Source organism: Eschrichtius robustus, chromosome 6 (assembly GCF_028021215.1).
Source record: "Eschrichtius robustus isolate mEscRob2 chromosome 6, mEscRob2.pri, whole genome shotgun sequence".
In the NCBI taxonomy this organism is placed as follows: domain Eukaryota; kingdom Metazoa; phylum Chordata; class Mammalia; order Artiodactyla; family Eschrichtiidae; genus Eschrichtius; species Eschrichtius robustus.
In genome coordinates this window covers 76,286,852-76,306,818 of record NC_090829.1, presented here as the reverse complement: position 1 = coordinate 76,306,818, position 19,967 = coordinate 76,286,852, and the positions used below count along the sequence as shown (strand labels likewise).

Below are 19,967 nucleotides of genomic sequence, written 5' to 3'. Positions count from 1 at the left end.
TGCCATGTGCTTGCTAAGTCAATCACTGTGGCAAGAGGGCATGGGATTCCGCTGATTGGCTTGGGCCAACCAAGGCCTACATTTGGAGCTAGGGGTTGGATCAATCCCACCCAAAATGCTTGGTTGCTTCATAATGGAAGAGTTGTGGGATATGCATGGGGAAGCAGCCAAAAATGTCTATTCCATGATAAAAAAAAATTACCTTGGGTAATCCAACAGCCCCTAATGAGCAGATGTTAATCAATTCGGTTTACCATGTGTCATGTTTGCTATTGAAAGTGAAATTTAACTGCTATGTGCATCACCCAAAGTCCCAAACACAAGGGAGAACACCATCTATTAAAGACACTTTATTTGTTACTGTTTATAGTTAACAGTCAAGAACAAATAATAATAACAACAACAAATAACAATAACTTGCAAAAGACCAGATATTAGACATAAACAAGGAAACTACTAACATTAAAGAAAGCTGTGCTGGAGGTGCTGCCCCCATTCTTGGCTGTGTGTGTGTCAGTGACCACGGCTAAGGCTCTGTCCCCAGGGAAGGCTGAGGTTTTGGTGGAATACCTCTGGAGTCTGTATCACGAGGCTGAACATTTGGATCCAGAGCACAAGCTCCCTCTCTCACCATCAGCCAGTCAGAATGTCTACAATTTCAAAGTGACTTCAAGCTCTTGCTCTGGGGGGTTTGTCTTCACATCCTCTCCTAGGTTCTAAATCTTGGGTAGGGCATGAATTAGAGGAAATGCCCATTTGCTCATTGAGGATGAAGGCGGGCCCTGGGAACCTTCTCCCTTACTCAGCCTACCAGCCCAGCTTCCTTCTACCTCTGTTCCTCCTACTCCTGGTCACATTTGTCCCCACTGACTCCCCTACCTACCGGCATTTCAAAACCTCTAGAACGTACCCCCGCAGAGGACATTTCTAGTTCAGGCCTTCCAGTTGACGTTAAGAAGGCCCTGGGTTGCCAGTAACTGCTCCCAAAAAGCTAAGAGACCTGTCTCTTTTTATCTGTCCTCTTGATTTGAGCCCAGGTCACAAGCTCCTGGCAGTTCAAGGGTAATGAAATCCCTACATTTGAGGAAAAGAAGCAGCTTCCCTGTTTTTTTTCTTTTTTTAAAATACCATTCTTTTGACATAAAGTGTAACACACCACTTCTTTTTTTTTTTTAATTTATTTATTTTTTATTTTCATTTTTGGCTGTGTTGGGTCTCCGTTGCTGTGCGCAGGCTTTCTCTAGTTGCAGTGAGCGGGGGCCATTCTTCGTTGCAGTGCGCGGGCTTCTCATTGCGGTGGCTTCTCTCGTTGAGGAGCATGGGCTCTAGGCGCGCGGGCTTCAGTAGTTGTGGCGCACGGGCTTAGTTGCTCCGCGGCATGTGGGATCTTCCCGGGCCAGGGCTTGAACCCGTGTCCCCTGCATTGGCAGGCGGATTCTTAACCACTGCGCCACCAGGGAAGCCCCAGCTTCCTTGTTTTAACTTGCCAGAGAATGAACCTGAGCATCTTCAAGGATGGGATCTCCTCCCATCTCCTGGGACGTCCACAGCTGATGTGTAAGAGTCTCCCAGAATACGTCAATTATCTACAGGGTATCAACTCAAAGCAACAGTCTTCTAGACTCTTTCAGGAGTGAAAAATCCTGGGGAGCTTCCCTCTAGATAGATAGAATGATTACTGTTGCACGGCCAGGAAAAACAAACCTAACCATTGTACTGATTGGAGTAAATCAACTATCTTAAGTATAGGTGCTTACTAATAGCATCTATGTGCATTTAATTTCATAGGTACTTAGTTAGCAAACAAGCTGTATTCATTGCAAACAGTCACAACTCCCATTCAGAGAGGCTGGATGGAAGGGAAATACCAAAGGCCAGATCTTCATGGCTGCTCCCTTCTCCATCAGTCTTTGAAACATTCAAAATAAAAGCTTATATGTTGGGTTGAGGGGTGGATGGTTCCAAATTTTTACCGTTCTAGACAAAACGAGAGAGAGAGAAAGAGAGGGGGAAAAACTCTTAGAAAAGAAGTATTCCAACAGAAACATATGAGAAAATTTAGATTCATAAATGATTAACTTTACTGTAATTAACACAATTTGAATACTATTATTCAAATTAGAACCCATCGTGCTGTGTTCTTTATGCATTTTGACTTATTTGATCTTTACCCTCTGAGGTAGGCTTCATTTTAACCATTTCACAGATGAGAAAACAAACCCAGAGAAGTCAAATAACTTGTCTGAGATCACACAGCTCGTAGCAGGAAGGGCCAGGCTGTGAACACAGGTCTGTCCGATTCTAAATCCCATGCCTGCTCAGCCACTAAAGAGCTTTCTTCAGAGGTTATACTTGAAGTAAGGGCCCCACTGTGGGGAAAGGGAGGTTTGAAATGAGTTCCATGGTTAAGGTTCACCTCAGGTAGGACCAAAGGGAGGTCCATTCTCGGCTCTTGCTGGCTAGACCCTGTGTCCGACCCTACATGGCGCATTTTGTGCAAGTCATCCCTTCGTGCATGCATGGAACACTTAGATTCCATGACTGAAGGAAACTTGATATGTAAAATCAACCGTGGGATTTCAAACGAAAAATAAGTCAGATTTTCCCAGAATATTCAAAGTGCGTTAAGATCGGCAAAGGATGACCCGCTCACCTGGGCCGCCTGCAGAACCAAACCTCGCACACAGGGAGTGGGGATACTGTTCTCCCCTTCCCCGGCCCCTCTACCACCCTCCCGGGTCCCCCTTCTCTTTCAGCCTCTTTATTTTTCTTCTCTCCTGGGGATACCTCACCTCTCCTTCTTTCCCTTTCTCCCCACTCTTCCTCTTTTAAACAAGTCATTTCTCTCCTTTCCTCTCTTCTTCCCCCTCTCTCTTCTCTGGCCACTTTTCCTCTTCCTTCTGTCTTGTCACTCCTCCCCTAGGGAGTCCTCTCTGACAGGCTTTCTCCTTTCAGCATTTCATTTGGTCACACTGAGCAATGCCAGCTACGATTCTCCAAAACAAATCTAACAAGGACAAGCTACTTGCCTTGAGAGTCCTCCCAAGGGAAAGAAAATATTATCAGCCTCGCTTGCCTTGTCGCTTTAGAAATTGATAGGGTGGCCTTGTGGTCTGGGGCGGGGCGGGGAGGAAAGGAGAGATTTGCCTTCATGTGGGCTGGCTGGAAAGGATCCATGTAAACAGAACCATGTTTACATCCAACAGTCCTCCCCAGGCCTGACCTAGGTCCTAGGCCCTTCAGCAGTCCGGGAATTGTCATCACAACCACTGGAGTTGTATCCCAAGAAACGTATCATTTAAGGAGACCTTAGGGGCATCTGATTTAAGCTTCCTTTTTTATAGCTGAGGAAATAGATGAACAGAGAAATTAAGTGGTGTGTCTAAAGTCACATAGATGGTCAGTGTTAGGGACCAAGTGGTGGCTATTTTCAATAGCTTTCGATTAAAAAAAAAAAGTCTACTGGGCAGCCAGGGCTGCTGATGATACAACAGTCAGGTCCCAAGTCGGCCCTGGGAAATTTCACTCTGCAAAGGCAAACAGAAAGCATGCAAAGACTCACCTAATAGTCTGCGCAGGGTAGACCACCCTGGATTACGCAGGGATTCTGTGGCTGACTCTCTTTGGGTAGGTTCACCCTGATCTTAGGGAATATGCTCCCATCTGCTCCTAGATTGCTAAAGCTGGTCTCCTGCAGTTTCAGATTTCGAAAAGCATTCTCAATCAAGTTCTCTTCTTCCACATTCCTGCTTTTGTTCTTTGATCTGTAATTGGTAACAGGAATTAGGATCTTACAATGGCGGCAAGTTCCTTGAAGCAAATGTTAATATTCTTTCTTCAAAATGTTTTAAATTTTTGAAATAATTTCAAATTTACATGTAAGTTATGAAAAAAAAATAAAAAATTACACAGAGCTCCCATACATCTATCACCCAGATTCCCTGACTGTTAACATTTCTGAACCATTTAAGAATAAGCTGCAGACCTGATGTCCATTTCTGGCAATACTTCATTACTTCATTCAGTGTAGATTCCCTAAGTCTCCTCATAAGCTCCATGTAACCATCAAAACCAGAACGTTAACCCTGATCCAACATTACCATCTAATTCCTCCAGTCCCATTTACATTTTGCTAATAATGTTAGAATTTTTCAGTGTGCCTTTGCATTATTTATGGAAATGATAATAAAAGTCAAAGAAAAAGATGATTTGTGATACAATTTTTCATTCAGGCAAAGTCAATGTCTACAGAAGCACCTCAGTGAATAAAATGAGTTCAAGGCATAAAGGTCTTAAGGAGAAATAGGAGTTTCCCAGGTTGTTCTGTGGGCCCTCAAGAACCTCAAGTGTAAGCATTCAAAGCCAAGTGGGAGGACTTGCAGGTGAGGGAGGCACCTGTCCCCCAATTAACTCTGATCATGACCCTTCTCTCCTTCTGGCCTGCAGCGACAGTCCTGCCCTGTTAGAATATGGGTAGTGGGGCCAGAGGCATCCATTATGGCCACAGGGCAGTTCTCGGGTGACTTTCAGACACTGGAATGTCAGAAAGGAAGACCCACTCACCTGGTGACCCTGATGGTCAGCCCAGCCCGCCACTGAGTTCCTGCCCTGTGACAGCACTCCCATCTAAGGTGACTGACAAGAGGCTTCCTTCCCTTTGGAATGGGCAAGAAATTATAATTCTTGGAGAGCTCCCAAGGGTCATGAATCTGTGGCTGAGCAAAGAGCAAACGGGGCTCTGCAGCAGGAAGGGGAACTGAGAACCGAGGCTCTCAAGGGGCACAAGCTCTATCACAGTCCCTGAGGACCCTGGAGACTGGGGTGGTGAGCCGGTCCACTGTGGAGGAAGCAGCCTTGCTCCAGAGTCGAATGTCCTGTCCCCCATACCCCCACCCCTGGAAAAGGGGAAGTCGTGTTCTCAGTTCCCAGCTTGGCATCTTTATAATCAAGTCTCTGGGGAAGAGTTAATATCAAAATGGAGTAAAAGAAGAAAAAAAAAGAAACAAAATATTTTAGGAATGTAAACTCTATCCTCTCACATTACAGTGCAAAAAAACCTATTTTGCCAAAATATAAGATATTAGCTAAAGGTAATTTTCAAAAAGTAGCTTTTTTTAAAATCAGAGTGGTTCCTCACTTGGCACATTTAGAATGGAATAGATGATAGTATTCCATCTCTATTAATGGAGGGAACTTTATCTAAATGTTTGTAGAATAAATGAATGGACCCTACTTAAGTTTTTAAGAAGGTCACTTAAGGCACAAGCTGAGAAAAGGCCATGCAGAGATAACGTTTCTACTTAAAACCCAGGCGGCTCAGTTGAGGTGGACGTTAGGCTATTTGCAGCGAGGTCCTGGGCAGGGGAGTGACTTCATGAAAATTATATCTGACAACATCAATGGAGTTAAATACTGCTAACAAAAGAGTGTTTTGTTTTGTTTTGTTTTTGAGCAGATAAAGGTTTATTGCAGGGCCAAGCAAGGAGAATGGGTGGCTTGTGCTCAAAAAAAAACCCTGAACTCCCAAAAGAGTTTTTAATGACAGCAGAAAATGGTTGCTATGTCACTTTATAGTATTAAGCAAAAACAAACCTCAACAAAAAAATTTTAAAGCACAAAAGATACTAAATTACATATATAACATCATTTTAAAAAGTAGCAAAAAACCTGGAAGGATGTATGCCAAAATGTTGGTTGCTTCAGGGTGGTGGGTTTTGTGGGTGACTTTTTAGTCTGCTCCTTTACACATTTTCTATTTTCTTCAGTGATCATGTGTAGCTTATAGAATCAGAAGAAAATTCAGGTAAGACAAAAAGGGCAATGGTATTACAGAGGCCTCGCCCTATTTTTCTTCTCTTGCCTGGGAAAGGCTGGGCGTGTTTGGAAACCAGAGTGTAATGCCAGTGGCACTGTGCCCCAGGAAAGGGACACTTCACCCCGTACCTCACTGAGAAGATGAATGCAATCATCATGCCGAGAATGAGGATGCCAGCAATGGTGCCCACGATCGTGAGGATCAGCTGAAATGCTGAAAGGGAAAAGAGAAGAGTAGGAACGGCTTCCCCCAAGCAGACTCCCACTGTCTACTGCACAGGTACATGTGTTCCCAGTGGTTCCTGGCCAAGAGGACAATTGGTCTCTGGTTTCTGACCCTCTCCCAGGACCAGGATGGGTGGGTGGCTCGCCTCCTTTAGCCCTCTGTCTGCCCACCCCCAACTGTGTCTTCAGAACCCAGTCAAAAGAGGCAACCTTGCCAGATAAAAGAAGTCCATAAGCACAGAGGAGGCCATGGTGGCAGAACCTTCCTGGGCTTTGTGGGGGGTGAGATCTCATCAGAGGTCCACACTACCTCCTTACCTCTACTGCCTTTGCCTGCCTGCCATAACAGACTTTGCTGATAAACTAGGGGAACTAGGTTGGAGTTAAATTTGTCACTAACAGAGGAGCTTGATGGAATTGATGAGGGAAGAGTCTGGAGGTTCATTACCACCCATTCTCCTCTAGATCTGCTTGTTTAGCGCTCTTGAGCACTTGAAATATGGCTATGGGGTGGCATGTAAGTGTAATTTTAACATACACAGCAGATTTCAAACACATAGTATGAAAAAAAATGTAAAATATCTCATTAATCATCCTTGTATTGATTGCCTATTGAAATGATATTATTTTCTATATATTGAGTGAAATAAAATATTATTAAAATCAATTTCACCTATTCCTCTTTACTTTTTAAATTTTACTTAGAGCTTTTAAAATCTGAAATTAAATCTGAAGCTCGCGTTACATTTCTATTGGACAGTGCTGCTCTAGATCCCTTTGATTCTTTCTGCTACATGACTGCCATATATGCCACCTCTAACCAGGATGCAAGGGGCCATCGACCATTAAGTCTGGAAAAAACCTCAAAGGTTAGCTGATCCAAACTTCTCATTTTATAGGTGTAGACACTGAAACCCCAGAAGAAAGAAATGACTTAGCAAACCCAGCCTCACAACAAATTACAGTAGAAATTAAAAGCATTTCTTATCACTAACTTTGTGGCTGGCTGGGAGGCTAACAGGAATATTCCCTTCATCTTGGATCATTGATCTTTTAGTTCATTATATAAAATTTAAAATATGAAATCATTTAAAATATACAGTTAGTATTGTCCCAGTCTGGTGGGGGTAGGGCCTGGGAGGGAACCAAGCAACTGAATTTATGACAACACATCCCAACTTAGTAAATAGCTCTGAGACAAAAAGATGATTTGAGTATTTGAACGTCTGGTTTCTAGTTCTGCTCTACTGTGAACACAAACATTTTTGGAATATACTGGTCTTTATCCTTTTTAGTAGCAGACAGTGCATATTTAATCTAATGTAGGAAATGAATATAATGTTGGGACAACCTTCTTTGGCCTGGGACAAGTTCAGAGGCACCAGCCCACCTCTTGGGCTGAGTTCTATTATTTCCCATATCAGAGAGGCTCTGCCCACAACCTAAGTGTGAGCATGGCATGGCCTGACCCAGAAGACAAACTCCAGGTAGATTTTCTCTCTCTTTATGAAACAAGCCAGAGACTTTGGGGGACTGGACAGAATTTTGAATGTGGTCAATGTCTGTTTCTTAGAAGCTTATTAACAAAGCAAGACTCTTCTACTCACAGTCTTCACAATCAACTCCGCTGTAGCCAAACGCACACCTAAAATACAAGGAGTAGGAGACCATGGTAAGGAGCCTTGTGGGAGCAGGTCAGAGTTCCCACCCAACCTCCATGTCTTCCTTGCATCTTTCTTTCATTTTCTCCTCCCCGTTCTGTCTCCTCTTTCTCTTTTCTTCCTTACGCTCCCATTCTTCCAGGTGAGCCCCTTTCATGGCACTCTGGAAGGTTGAGGGGATACACAATCCCGTGTGGTTCCATTTGCTAGCAACTGAACGCTCCATCTTCTGAGCGCCAGGAGGATTCAGCAGTTTGGGCGAAGCCGAGTCCCAGAGGCATGGAGCTTAGTGGGACCCCCTCGGGCTGCGAAACCACCTGGCTCGGCTATTTATTTGCTGCCCTGTGAGTGGGGACATGTCATTTATATTCTCCGAGCTTCAGTTTCCTCACCTGAAAATGGGGAATAAATACATTCCTGACTGTTGTTGTATGAGAAGCATTACCTGCTGTGGTTCCCAGCACACGGAGAATGTTCAAAAACTGATGATGATGATGATGGTGGTGATGGTGATGCTCTGTACCTACCAACTTATGCCAGCGAACCAACTTCCAGACCCTAAACTCACACATATGTGACAAGCGCTATCCTTTTTGCCTAGCTTCAGCTATGACAAGATGAAAAAGGAGTGATTTCTCTTACGGTTGACAGATCCCACGATTATCTTCCTTGTAGCCTGGCAAGCACACGCATTTAGCGTGCCCGCTGTTCTTCACTAGGCATTGCCTCTTGTTCTCTGTGCTGCAGTTACCAGGACACTTTGGACCCAAAGCTTCAAAAGAGAGTGATTTCTGGTTAATTTTCAGAAACAACCCCTTCAACACCAAAGTGACACATCACAGAATACAATTTTTTCACGTTGCTTTTTCTGGGTAAAACGAGGTGCTCAGTGGCTCTGCACTTGACGTGCGTCCTGTGAAGTGGCATGTGGGGCCTCCTCACCAGCTCTTAGCCAAGGCCCTATCCAGGCCCACAGGACTAAAGCCAAAATTCACATCCCTCAGACTCTGAAATGCACATGGAAACTTGAGCAGGAAAGTGTGTACTTTGCAAATGCAAAAGGAGAGAGTGGAGGAGGCACGAAGAACATTTAGAAGCAGGTGGAACACTCACCAACACACAGAGGGATCTGTGGGCTCGGTCTCTGCAGCCCCGGTTTGCACTGACATAGTAAACCACTGGCGCAGTCATCTTGCTCATTCTTTTTCTCACAACCATAATAATTACACCGATCTTGCTCTAAGAGGTACAAATAATTCAAAGACATATTTAGCAAGACAATATGGATAAGGTAACTTGTGAAAGCACCCCATTCCATTGTGGTTATTGTTGCCTTTTAACACATTTTAGGATTCAACCAATGAAAATCTGAGATTCTGAAATTCAACTCCCCAGGGGATCTCTTCTATAACTATTTCCTTATATTATTCAATTAAAATTAATTCAATCCAGTGCAATGCAATGATGTTCCAAATCTCTTTTGCACCTACCTCTTTGCTAGGTTCCACAAGGGACACAGTAGCTGCATAAGTTTTGGACCCCATCTTTGGAGACTTACCTGTTTACACCCTTAGGGAGTTGCATCCAGCAACTCATAATACAGACTTTAAGTACAGTGGGAATTCAGGGGCTCAGGTAGCTAAAGGTAACATCGTGGAGGAGGTGGAAATTGGGCTAAGTCTTGAAAGATAGGAAAGATTTGAACAGTCAAAGGAGAGGCAAGGTCTAAGTGGAGTAAACAAGGCATGAAAAGAAGTAAAGGATTCTTGTCCGGGAGTGATGGAGTTGTACTTGGGCAGGGGAGAGGCAGTGGGGTGAGGAGGAACAAAAGTGAGAACTCTTGGCTCTACCGTTGATCGGCCGTGGGCTTTTTGTTCAATCTTTTCATTTGTGGTGGGTCCAAGTTCCCTCCATCTATGAAATGGGCTAATGATTCTTGTTTCACATGATTATTGTGAGAACTGAATGAACTAATGTAAATGCAATTGTCCACTATAAGATACTCAACAAGTAATCGTTCTTTTGTTCACTCATTGGTATAGCAGGGTTTGAATGTCAGGTTACAGACACTGACTTTTATCCTACAAGCCTGAGAATCCATTGATAGATTTTGAACAGAAGCATGGCATGAGAAAGCCATCTTTTAAGAATGTTAGCCTAGAAGCAGATTAGAAGACATTAGGGACAAAAAGATGAATCTGAGAATAGATTAGAGGGAGAGAATAGGAGCAGGTAGAACAGATATGTGGTTACTCTCTTCTAAATGTCCCAAACCTGTAACTAACCTTCCTTCATTACCTGCCATTTGAAAATGCCTCTAAATAAAAAACAGAGAAAGTGATTCTACAACTTTTTTTTTTTTTTAAGGATTATTTTATGCTGATTACTTTTTTTTTTTTTAAGATTTTTTTTTTTTTTTTTTTTTTTAGAAATCCACGTTCTTTTATTTATTTATTTATTTATTTATGACTGTGTTGAGTCTTCGTTTCTGTGCGAGGGCTTTCTCTAGTTGCGGCAAGTGGGGACCACTCTTCATCGCGGTGCGCGGGCCTCTCACCATCGCGGCCTCTCTTGTTGCGGAGCACAGGCTCCAGACGCGCAGGCTCAGTAATTGTGGCTCACTGGCCCAGTTGCTCCGTGGCATGTGGGATCTTCCCAGACCAGGGCTCGAACCCGTGTCCCCTGCATTGGCAGGCAGATTCTCAACCACTGCGCCACCAGGGAAGCCCGATTCTACAACTTTTGACACAGAAAAGAGAATCTGTCGTTGCAGCAGAAGCAAGAGAGCAGGAAAAGGTGGTTTTCTCTAAAAGTTCTGAGCTCTCCCTTCCACGTGCTGGGCAGCTCATGCTCCTGTGGCCATCTCTAGCTGGCATCATTTGGTAATCTGTTAATGTACCTAAGAGCACATGCCTGGTGTCAGAGTGGAGAGATGCTGAGAAGAGTTGTCCAAAAAAAGAGCAATTCTCAGCACTGAGACCAGATGGTTTCAAGTCTTCCAGGGCTCAGAACCAAGGCAGTTACTAAGTAGAGCCAAATGAGAGAATTGCAAGGGTCCCCAACTTTATTTTGAAGAATGCACTGGTTATTTTCATCTGACAACCACTTGGAGTGGTCAGTCCCCATGCTGATGGGGATCCTCAACTTCCTCACACTTGCTAGAAGTCTCATTCAGCCAAAAGCAGAGCATATGATAAGGTTTTTGTCTTGCCTTGCTGACAATTTCATCTTCCAGGGGTAGAGGTTCTGACGGCATGAATTGCTACTCTGGACCAAATTCTGACCCTGAGGAGAAATTTATTGGCAGGTAGAAGTGATGAGTCCCTTGGAAGACAAGGACCAAGTGATAGCCAGAAAGAGGAGTATGACTTTGAGAGAGTAAATATTGAAATGTTCAAAAAGGATAAGGTGTAGTTCCATGGCATGAGACTCTGGAAGATGAAAACAGTTCAGGAAAGTAAGAAGCTCTGAAAATGTAATTCTAACTGTACAGCTGCAAATGATCCCAACAAGCTGTAAAAAAAAAAAAAAGGAGAGGGCCAGGTAATATAAGAAACTGGCATAGTTTGCACAGGAAGCTCTCAGATGAGAGACATAAAATATAAAAAGAAGGTCCCATAACCAAAGATGGAATATTAAAAGTGTGACAGAGACAGTCTAGAGTCCCAAATGAGCTCAGGCTTGCCACAAACAAAACCCAAAACAACAACAACAACAAAAATCCAACAACAAAGAGCAAAGGGTTAAAAATTAAAAATGGGCAAATGAATGAAAGGGTGTGTATGTTTTCCATGTTACAGGGGCTCATGGAAAGGCCAGGCCTGCTTGGTGTAATGCTGATGAATGACATGAAAAAAAACAGAATGGCTTCAGAACAATTTTTCTCCAGTCTCTTCTGCCAGGAAATAATACTTGGATGGAAAAGAGTTGAATGGACATTGCTAAAGGGACCACAGCCCATGGAGCGGGTACAGTGCAGGGGAGCCCCCATCCTTTCTGATAGAATTTTAAGTGTTTTATTCCAGAGCATTTACATTCCAGGTCCTGAGAGAACAGTGAGCATCTGTGAAATCTCGAAAAAGAGAGAAGGTGCTAGAAAACTATAAATGAACAGAATTTGATTATATTTTCAAAAAGAGAAATATGTTTTGCAAACTAGGACATGGAGGTTACAATAAGCCAAAAGCAAAAATTTAAGAGACTAAAGAAGGAGTCGTAGAAGGATCAAAATGAAAGATGAGGAAGGCAGAATGGGATCAGGAGAATGGTGAACGGAGGTCCAGAGAGAAGAGGACTTCAGGAATGGGAGGATACTAGTATCAAATGCTACAGAAAAGTCAGATAAGTTGTGTCTCAACAGAGGCCTTTGGGTTTGGCAACCAGGACTGAGAACCAGTTGCACAGAGCTGCCCCCAGGGCTGGCCCTGGACACCTCTGAGATGAGGAACTCCTGATGACTGCTGTGGTGATTGCAGTAATAGTGCCAGTTTATTCCTGCCTTCCTGTGTCCATGCCCCTTCGTAGGGCCTGCCACACTGTGCTTTGTCATGTGAATTGCTTTGGCCATCAGGACAGTTGTAAATATAACATTAGCAGAGAGTGAGAAGCACCTGTGTACTGAAATGTGCCCTCTTGCTGCTCTTGAAACCCTTTTGGACTAACCTGCTGGAGGATGAGAAATCATGTGGAGCAGAGACAAACCGTCCAGCTGAGCCATTTTAGATCAGTCAGCCCTCAGCTGATCTACCTGGCGGCTAATGGCTGATGCTTAAGTGAGCCCAGCAGAGATCAGCCAAGCCCCGCCTAGATGAGCAGAACCGCCCAGGTAAGCCCAGCCCAAATTCTGACCCACAGAATTATAGCGTTATAATAAATAAATGGTTGTTGTTTAGGCCACTAAGATTTGGGGTGTTTGTAACACAGTAAAAATGAACTGTTAACAGCTGTCCTATGGGGGTGTGTGTCCGCCTAAAGGGGAAACAGTATAGATAAAACTTTCTATAGCATTTGGAAAGCTAAAACTTGGTATAGAGCCTTCTTGTTTCTCCTTTCTTCATCTTTCCTGGTTCAGAGGCTATTTGTCCAAGACTACCTTCCAAGAAGAGGAACAAACTAGTCAGTCTGATGACTTGGGGGATGGTTATAAAGGAGCAGAAGCCAAATGACAGGGGAAAGGGAGGGAGGAAGAAAGGACAGATTCAAAGGAAACTGGGAGATGTTGTGCATTCAATTATCCAGTGCTTCTGGCCCCCTTCAAATATATAATAGAAAATTTTATGAAAAAGTAGATAGGTCTTCAGGTAATCATTGTATAAAATTATTTCATACTTACTGATGTATTCTGTAAACTCAGTTGGGCTCTTTGCAATTGCATTTTCAATGGTACGTGATATGTTTTCTTCAGTTGCTTTTGTAGTTTCTATAAAAATGTTTACTACTTCTACACGAACAGTATGAATTTCAGATCTTGCTGAAGGAGATGTGCTAAAAATGAAATGAATCCATTACTTGATGAATTGAACTGAAGCATCAACAAATTAGTCTTCACAGCAGAAGCAAGAAGAAATACAATTCTGCAGCCTGTGGAAGGAAAACCACATTCACAGAAAGATAGACAAAATGAAAAGGCAGAGGACTTTGTACCAGATGAAAGAACAAGATAAAACCCCAGAAAAACAACTAAATGAGGTGGAAATAGGAAACCTTCCAGAAAAAGAATTCAGAATAATGATAGTGAAGATGATCCAGGACCTAGGAAAAAGAATGGAGGCAAAGATCAAGAAGATGCAAGAAATGTTTAACAAAGACCTAGAAGAATTAAAGAACAAACACCTAGAAGAATTAAAGAACAAACAAACAGAGATGAACAATACAATAACTGAAATGAAAAATACACTAGAAGGAATCAATAGCAGAATAACTGAGGCAGAAGAACAGATAAGTGACCTGGAAGACAGAATGGTGGAATTCACTGCCACAGAACAGAATAAAGAAAAAAGAATGAAAAGAAATGGAGACAGCCTACGAGACCTCTGAGACATTAAACATAACAACATTTGCATTATAGGGGTTCCAGAAGGAGAAGAGAGAGAGAAAGGACCTGAGAAAATATTTGAAGAGATTATAGTCAAAATCTTCGCTAACATGGGAAAGGAAATAGCCACCCAAATCCAGGAAGCACAGAGAGTCCCATACAGGATAAACACAAGGAGAAACACGCCGAGACACGTAGTAATCAAACTGACAAAAAATAAAGACAAAGAAAAATTACTGAAAGCAGCAAGGGAAAAATAACAAATAACATACAAGGGAACTCCCATAAGGTTAACAGCTGATTTCTCAGCAGAAACTCTACAAGCCAGAAGGGAGTGGCATGATATATTTAAAGTGATGAAAGGGAAGAACCTACAACCAAGATTACTCTACCCGGCAAGGATCTCATTCAGATTCGATGGAGAAATCAAAAGCTTTACAGACAAGCAAAAGCTAAGAGAACTCAGCACCACCAAACCAGCTCTACAACAAATGCTAAAGGAACTTCTCTAACTGGGAAACACAAGACAAGAAAAGGACCTACAAAAACAAACCCAAAACAATTAAGAAAATGGTCATAGGAACATACATAATTAGCTTAAACATGAATGGATTAAACGCTTCAACCAAAAGACACAGGCTTGCTGAATGGATACAAAAACAAGACCCATATATATGCTGTCTACAAGAGACCCACTTCAGACCAAGGGACACATACAGACTGAAAGCGAGGGAATGGAAAAAGATATTCCATGCAAATGGAAGTCAAAAGAAAGCTGGAGTAGCAATACTCGTATCAGATAAAATAGACTTTAAAATAAAGAATGTTACAAGAGACAAGGAAGGACACTACATAATGATCAAGGGATCAATCCAAGAAGAAGATATAACAATTATAAATATATATGCACCCAACATAGGAGCACCTCAATACATAAGGCAACTTCTAACAGCTCTAAAAGAGGAAATCGACAGCAACACAATCATAGTGGGGGACTTTAACACCTCACTTACACCAATGGACAGATCATCCAGACAGAAAATAAGGAAACATAAGCTTTAAACGACACAATAGACCAGATAGATTTAATTGATATTTATAGGACATTCCATCCAAAAAAGAGCAGATTACACTTTCTTCTCAAGTGCACACGGAATATTCTCCAGGATAGATCACATCTTGGGTCACAAATCAAGCCTCAGTAAATTTAAGAAAATTGAAATCATATCAAGTATCTTTTCTGACCACAATGCTGTGAGATTAGAAATCAATTACAGGGAAAAAAACGTAAAAAACACAAACACATGGAGGCTAAACAATACGTTACTAAATAACCAAGAGATCACTGAAGAAACCAAAGAGGAAATCAAAAAATACCTAGAGACAAATGACAATGAAAACACGATGATCCAAAACCTATGGGATGCAGCAAAGGCAGTTCTAAGAGGGAAGTTTATAGCTATAAAAGCCTACCTCAAGAAACAAGAAAAATCTCAAATAAACACTCTAAGCTTACACCTAAAGGAATTACAGAAAGAAGAACAAACAAAACTCAAAGTTAGCAGAAGGAAAGAAATCATAAAGATCAGAGCAGAAATAAATGAAATAGACACAAAGAAAACAATAGCCAAGATCAATAAAACTAAAAGCTGGTTCTTTGAGAACATAAACAAAATTGATAAACCATTAGCCAGACTCATCAAGAAAAAGAGGGCGAGGACTCAAATCAATAAAATTAGAAATGAAAAAGGAGAAGTTACAACAGACACCGCAGAAATACAAAGCATCCTAAGAGACTACTACAAGCAACTCTATGCCAATAAAAATGGACAACCTGGAAGAAATGGACAAATTCTTAGAAAGGTATAACCTCCCAGGACTGAACCAGGAAGAAATAGAAAATATGAACAGACCAATCACAAGTAATGAAATTGAAACTGTGATAAAAAATCTTCCAACAAACAAAAGTCCAGGAGCAGATGGCTTCACAGGTGACTTCTGTCAAACATTTAGAGAAGAGCTAATACCCATCCTTCTCAAACTCTTCCAAAAAATTGCGAACTGCTGGACTAACAGAGAACCTCAGACCTGAGGTTAGAAGGAATGCTCCCAAACTCATGCTATGAGGCCACCATCACCCTGATACCAAAACCAGAGAAAGATACTACAAAAAAAGAAAATGACAGACCAATATCACTGATGAATATAGATGCAAAAATCCTCAACAAAATACTAGCAAACAGTATCCAACAACACATTAAAAGGATCATACACCATGATCAAGTGGGATTTATCCCAGGGATGCAAGGATTCTTCAATATATGCAAATCAATCAATGTGATACACCATATTAACAAATTGAAGAATAAAAACCATATGATCATCTCAATAGATGCAGAAAAAGCTTTTGAAAAAATTCAACACCCATTTATGATAAACACTCTCCAGAAAGTGGGCATAGAGGGAACCTACCTCAACATAATAAAGGCCATATATGACAAACCCACAGCAAACATCATTCTCAATGGTGAAAAACTGAAAACATTTCCTCTAAGATCAGGAACAAGACAAGGATGTCCACTCTCACCACTATTATTCAGCATAGCTTTGGAAGTCCTAGCCACGGCAATCAGAGAAGAAAAAGAAATAAAAGGAATACAAATTGGAAAAGAAGAAGTCAAACTGTCACTGTTTGCAGATGACATGATACTATACATAGAGAATCCTAAAGATGCCACCGGAAAACTACTAGAGCTAATCAATGAATTTGGTAAAGTTGCAGGATACAAAATTAATGCACAGAAATCTCTGGCATTCCTATACACTAATGATGAAAAATCTGAAAGAGAAATTAAGGAAACACTCCCATTTACCATTGCAACAAAAAGAATAAAATACCTAGGAATAAACCTACCTAGGGAGACAAAAGACCTGTATGCAGAAAACTATAAGACACTGATGAAAGAAATTAAAGATGATACCAACAGAAGGAGAGATATACCAAGTTCTTGGATTGGAAGAATCAATATTCTGAAAATGACTCTACTACCCAAAGCAATCTACAGATTCAGTGCAATCCCTATCAAATTACCAGTGGCATTTTTTACAGAACTAGAACAAAAAATCTTATAATTTGTATGGAGACACAAAAGACCCTGAATAGCCAAAGCAGTATTGAGGGAAAAAAATGGAGCTGGAGGAATCAGACTCCCTGACTTCAGACTATACTACAAAGGTACAGTAATCAAGACAATATGGTACTGGCACAAAAACAGAAATATAGATCAATCAAACAGGATAGAAAGCCCAGAGATAAACCTACGCACCTATGGTCAACTAATCTATGACAAAGGAGGCAAGGATATACAATGGAGAAAAGACAGTCTCTTCAATAAGTGGTGCTGGGAAAACTGGACAGTTACATGTAAAAGAATGAAATTAGAACACTCCCTAACACCATACACAAAAATAAACTCAAAATGGATTAGAGACCTAAATGTAAGACTGGAGACTATAAAACTCTTAGAGGAAAACATAGGAAGAACACTCTTTGACATAAGTCACAGCAAGATTTTTTTTGATCTATCTCCTAGAGTAATGGAAATAAAATCAAAAATAATCAAATTGGACCTAATGAAACTTAAAAGCTTTTGCAAAGCAAAGGAAACTACAAACAAGATGAAAAGGCAACCCTCAGAATGGGAGAAAATATTTGCAAATGAATCAACGGACAAAGGATTAATCTCCAAAATATATAAACAGCTCATGCAGCTTAATATTAAAAACACAAACAACCCAATCAATAAATGGGCAGAAGACCTAAACAGACATTTCTCCAAAGAAGACATACAGATGGCCAAGAAGCACATGAAAAGCTGCTGAACATCACTAATTATTAGAGAAATGCAAATCAAAACTACAATGAGGTATCACCTCACACCAGTTAGGATGGGCATCATCAGAAAATCTACAAACAACAAATGCTGGAGAGGGTGTGGAGAAAAGGGAACCCTCTTGCACTGTTGGTGGGAATGTAAATTGATACAGCCACTATGGAGAACAGTATGGAGGTTCCTTAAAAAACTAAAAATAGAATTACCATATGACCCAGCAATCCCACTACTGGGCATATACCCAGAGAAAACCATAATTCAAAAAGACACATGCACCCCAATGTTCATTGCAGCACTATTTACAATAGCCAGGACATGGAAGCAACCTAAATGCCCATCGACAGACGAATGGATAAAGAAGATGTGGTACATATATACAGTGGACTATTACTCAACCATAGAAAGGAACTAAACTGGGTCATTTGTAGAGACGTGGATGGCTCTAGAGACTGTCATACAGAGTGAAGTAAGTCAGAAAGAGAAAAGCAAATATCACATATTAACGCATATATGTGGAACGTAGAAAAATGGTACAGATGAAGCAGTTTGCAGGGCAGAAATAGAGACACAGATGTAGAGAACAAACATATGGACACCAAGGGGGGAAACTGGAGGGGGGGTGGTGATGGTGGGATGAACTGGGAGATTTTGATTGACATATATACACTAATATGTATAAAATAGATAACTAATAAGAACCTGCTGTATAAAAAATAAATAAAATTCCAAAAAGAGAAAAAAATTGGTCTTCAGACCTCCCAGACTCTCAGATCTTCCAGCACTAGTCCCTACCCATGGTTTTATATCCACTGTTGAGGCTCACATAGAGAGGCATGGGGTTGCCATAAGATGGCCATTTATAGGCCTAGAGATCTCTATTCGGCATGCATTCGGAGGAAATCTAGGGCTATAGCCAGGTCTTGTTGGAAGATACTTAGAAAAATTGTGGACAATCATTCTTAGGATTGAGGAGCCTGGAGTGAACCAGAAGGAGAATAAGTGACATCTGAAACAGTAAGCTGTCACTTTCTGCAGAAAGTCAAGAGTAGGTCTCTTGATGAGCTGTAAAATCTCAGATTTGTGCTTTGAGAGAGACAGAGGGGTGTGTGTTCCTCCCTGTGCACAGAGAGAGCAGTAATCAACCATACAGAGTCTAGATCATTCCCAGAAAGGGCCCAGGAAGCCAGAAGTCAGCTTGAAAGTGTGTGTGTGTGTGTGTGTGTGATTGGACCTGGGCACACCTGACCCAGAGGAGAACTGATCCCAAGGAGGGATGGGGCGGTGAGAAGCATCAGAATATAATACCAAATCATTTCACCAGACACTAAGTGCTTGCTATGAGCAAGACATCATAAGAATCTCTCTAATCAGCGCTGCAACTTGGGGCCCTGAGATCAGCTGTACCAAGTTCTAATTCTTTCATTATTCAAAAAAGAATCAAGTGATACAACCACTGAGAGAAAAAAAAGGACTTCAAAAAACTTCTTCCCGCCATTCGCCCCACGGTGGGTGGTTGCCACAGCTGGTTTAGGGCCCCGACCATTAGGGCCCCTTGTCAGGAGGAGGCAGCCTCCGGGCTGGGGAGAAGCCGCTGCCACCTCGGCCGGCCGACGCGGTGCCCTGGGACAGTGCACTTCCTGGCCTCGGTTCCCGGCCGAGTTCGGTCTCCGAGGTGCAGGCCCGGCTCCCCTTCCTGGTCTCTCTTCTCTTGCTGGGCCAGTTTATCAGGAGAAGACTGTTTTCCAGGGCTAGAAATTGGACTTCTGATGATGTTTGACCCAGCGGAAGCAATATCAGGCAACGTGATTTCGAAGCTGGGCTCAGCTTTTGTTTCTTCCCTCTTGTAATCACAAAACCCATTTTGGACCAGGAATTCCAATCATGTCTGTGATGGTGGTGAGAAAGAAGGTGACACGGAAATGGGAGAAACTCCCAGGCAGGAACACCTTCTGTTGTGATGGCCGCGTGATGATGGCCCGGCAAAAGGGCATCTTCTATTTGACCCTCTTCCTCATCCTGGGGACACGTACACTCTTCTTCGCCTTCGAATGCCGCTACCTGGCTGTCCAGCTGTCTCCTGCCATCCCTGTGTTTGCTGCCATGCTCTTCCTTTTCTCCATGGCTACACTGTTGAGGACCAGCTTCAGAGATCCTGGAGTGATCCTTCTGCCTACCAGATGAAGCAACTTTCATAGAAATGGAGATAGAAGGAAAAGGACTTCCCTGGTGGCACAGGGGTTAAGAATCCGCCTGCCAATGCAGGGGACACGGGTTCGAGCCCTGGTCCAGGAAGATCCCACATGCCGTGGAACAACTAAGCCCGTGCGCCACAACTACTGA

The 19,967-nt window shown here is 42.2% G+C and overlaps 1 protein-coding gene across 1 annotated transcript in view; it reads right to left on the bottom strand.

Moving 5' to 3' along the window:
* Nucleotides 1-362: 362 nt before the first annotated feature.
* Nucleotides 363-19,967, bottom strand: part of LOC137765911 (mucin-13-like) — a 38,044-nt gene continuing 18,439 nt past the window's right edge. The window contains exons 7-13 of the mRNA XM_068545662.1: nt 13,033-13,184; nt 8,814-8,939; nt 8,343-8,472; nt 7,647-7,684; nt 5,944-6,028; nt 3,563-3,764; nt 363-1,977 (exon numbers count right to left, since the gene is read on the bottom strand). Of these exons, the coding sequence (XP_068401763.1) occupies nt 3,563-3,764; nt 5,944-6,028; nt 7,647-7,684; nt 8,343-8,472; nt 8,814-8,939; nt 13,033-13,184 (733 nt within the window). The 3' untranslated portion in view covers nt 363-1,977. The remainder of the gene's footprint in view (nt 1,978-3,562; nt 3,765-5,943; nt 6,029-7,646; nt 7,685-8,342; nt 8,473-8,813; nt 8,940-13,032; nt 13,185-19,967) is intronic.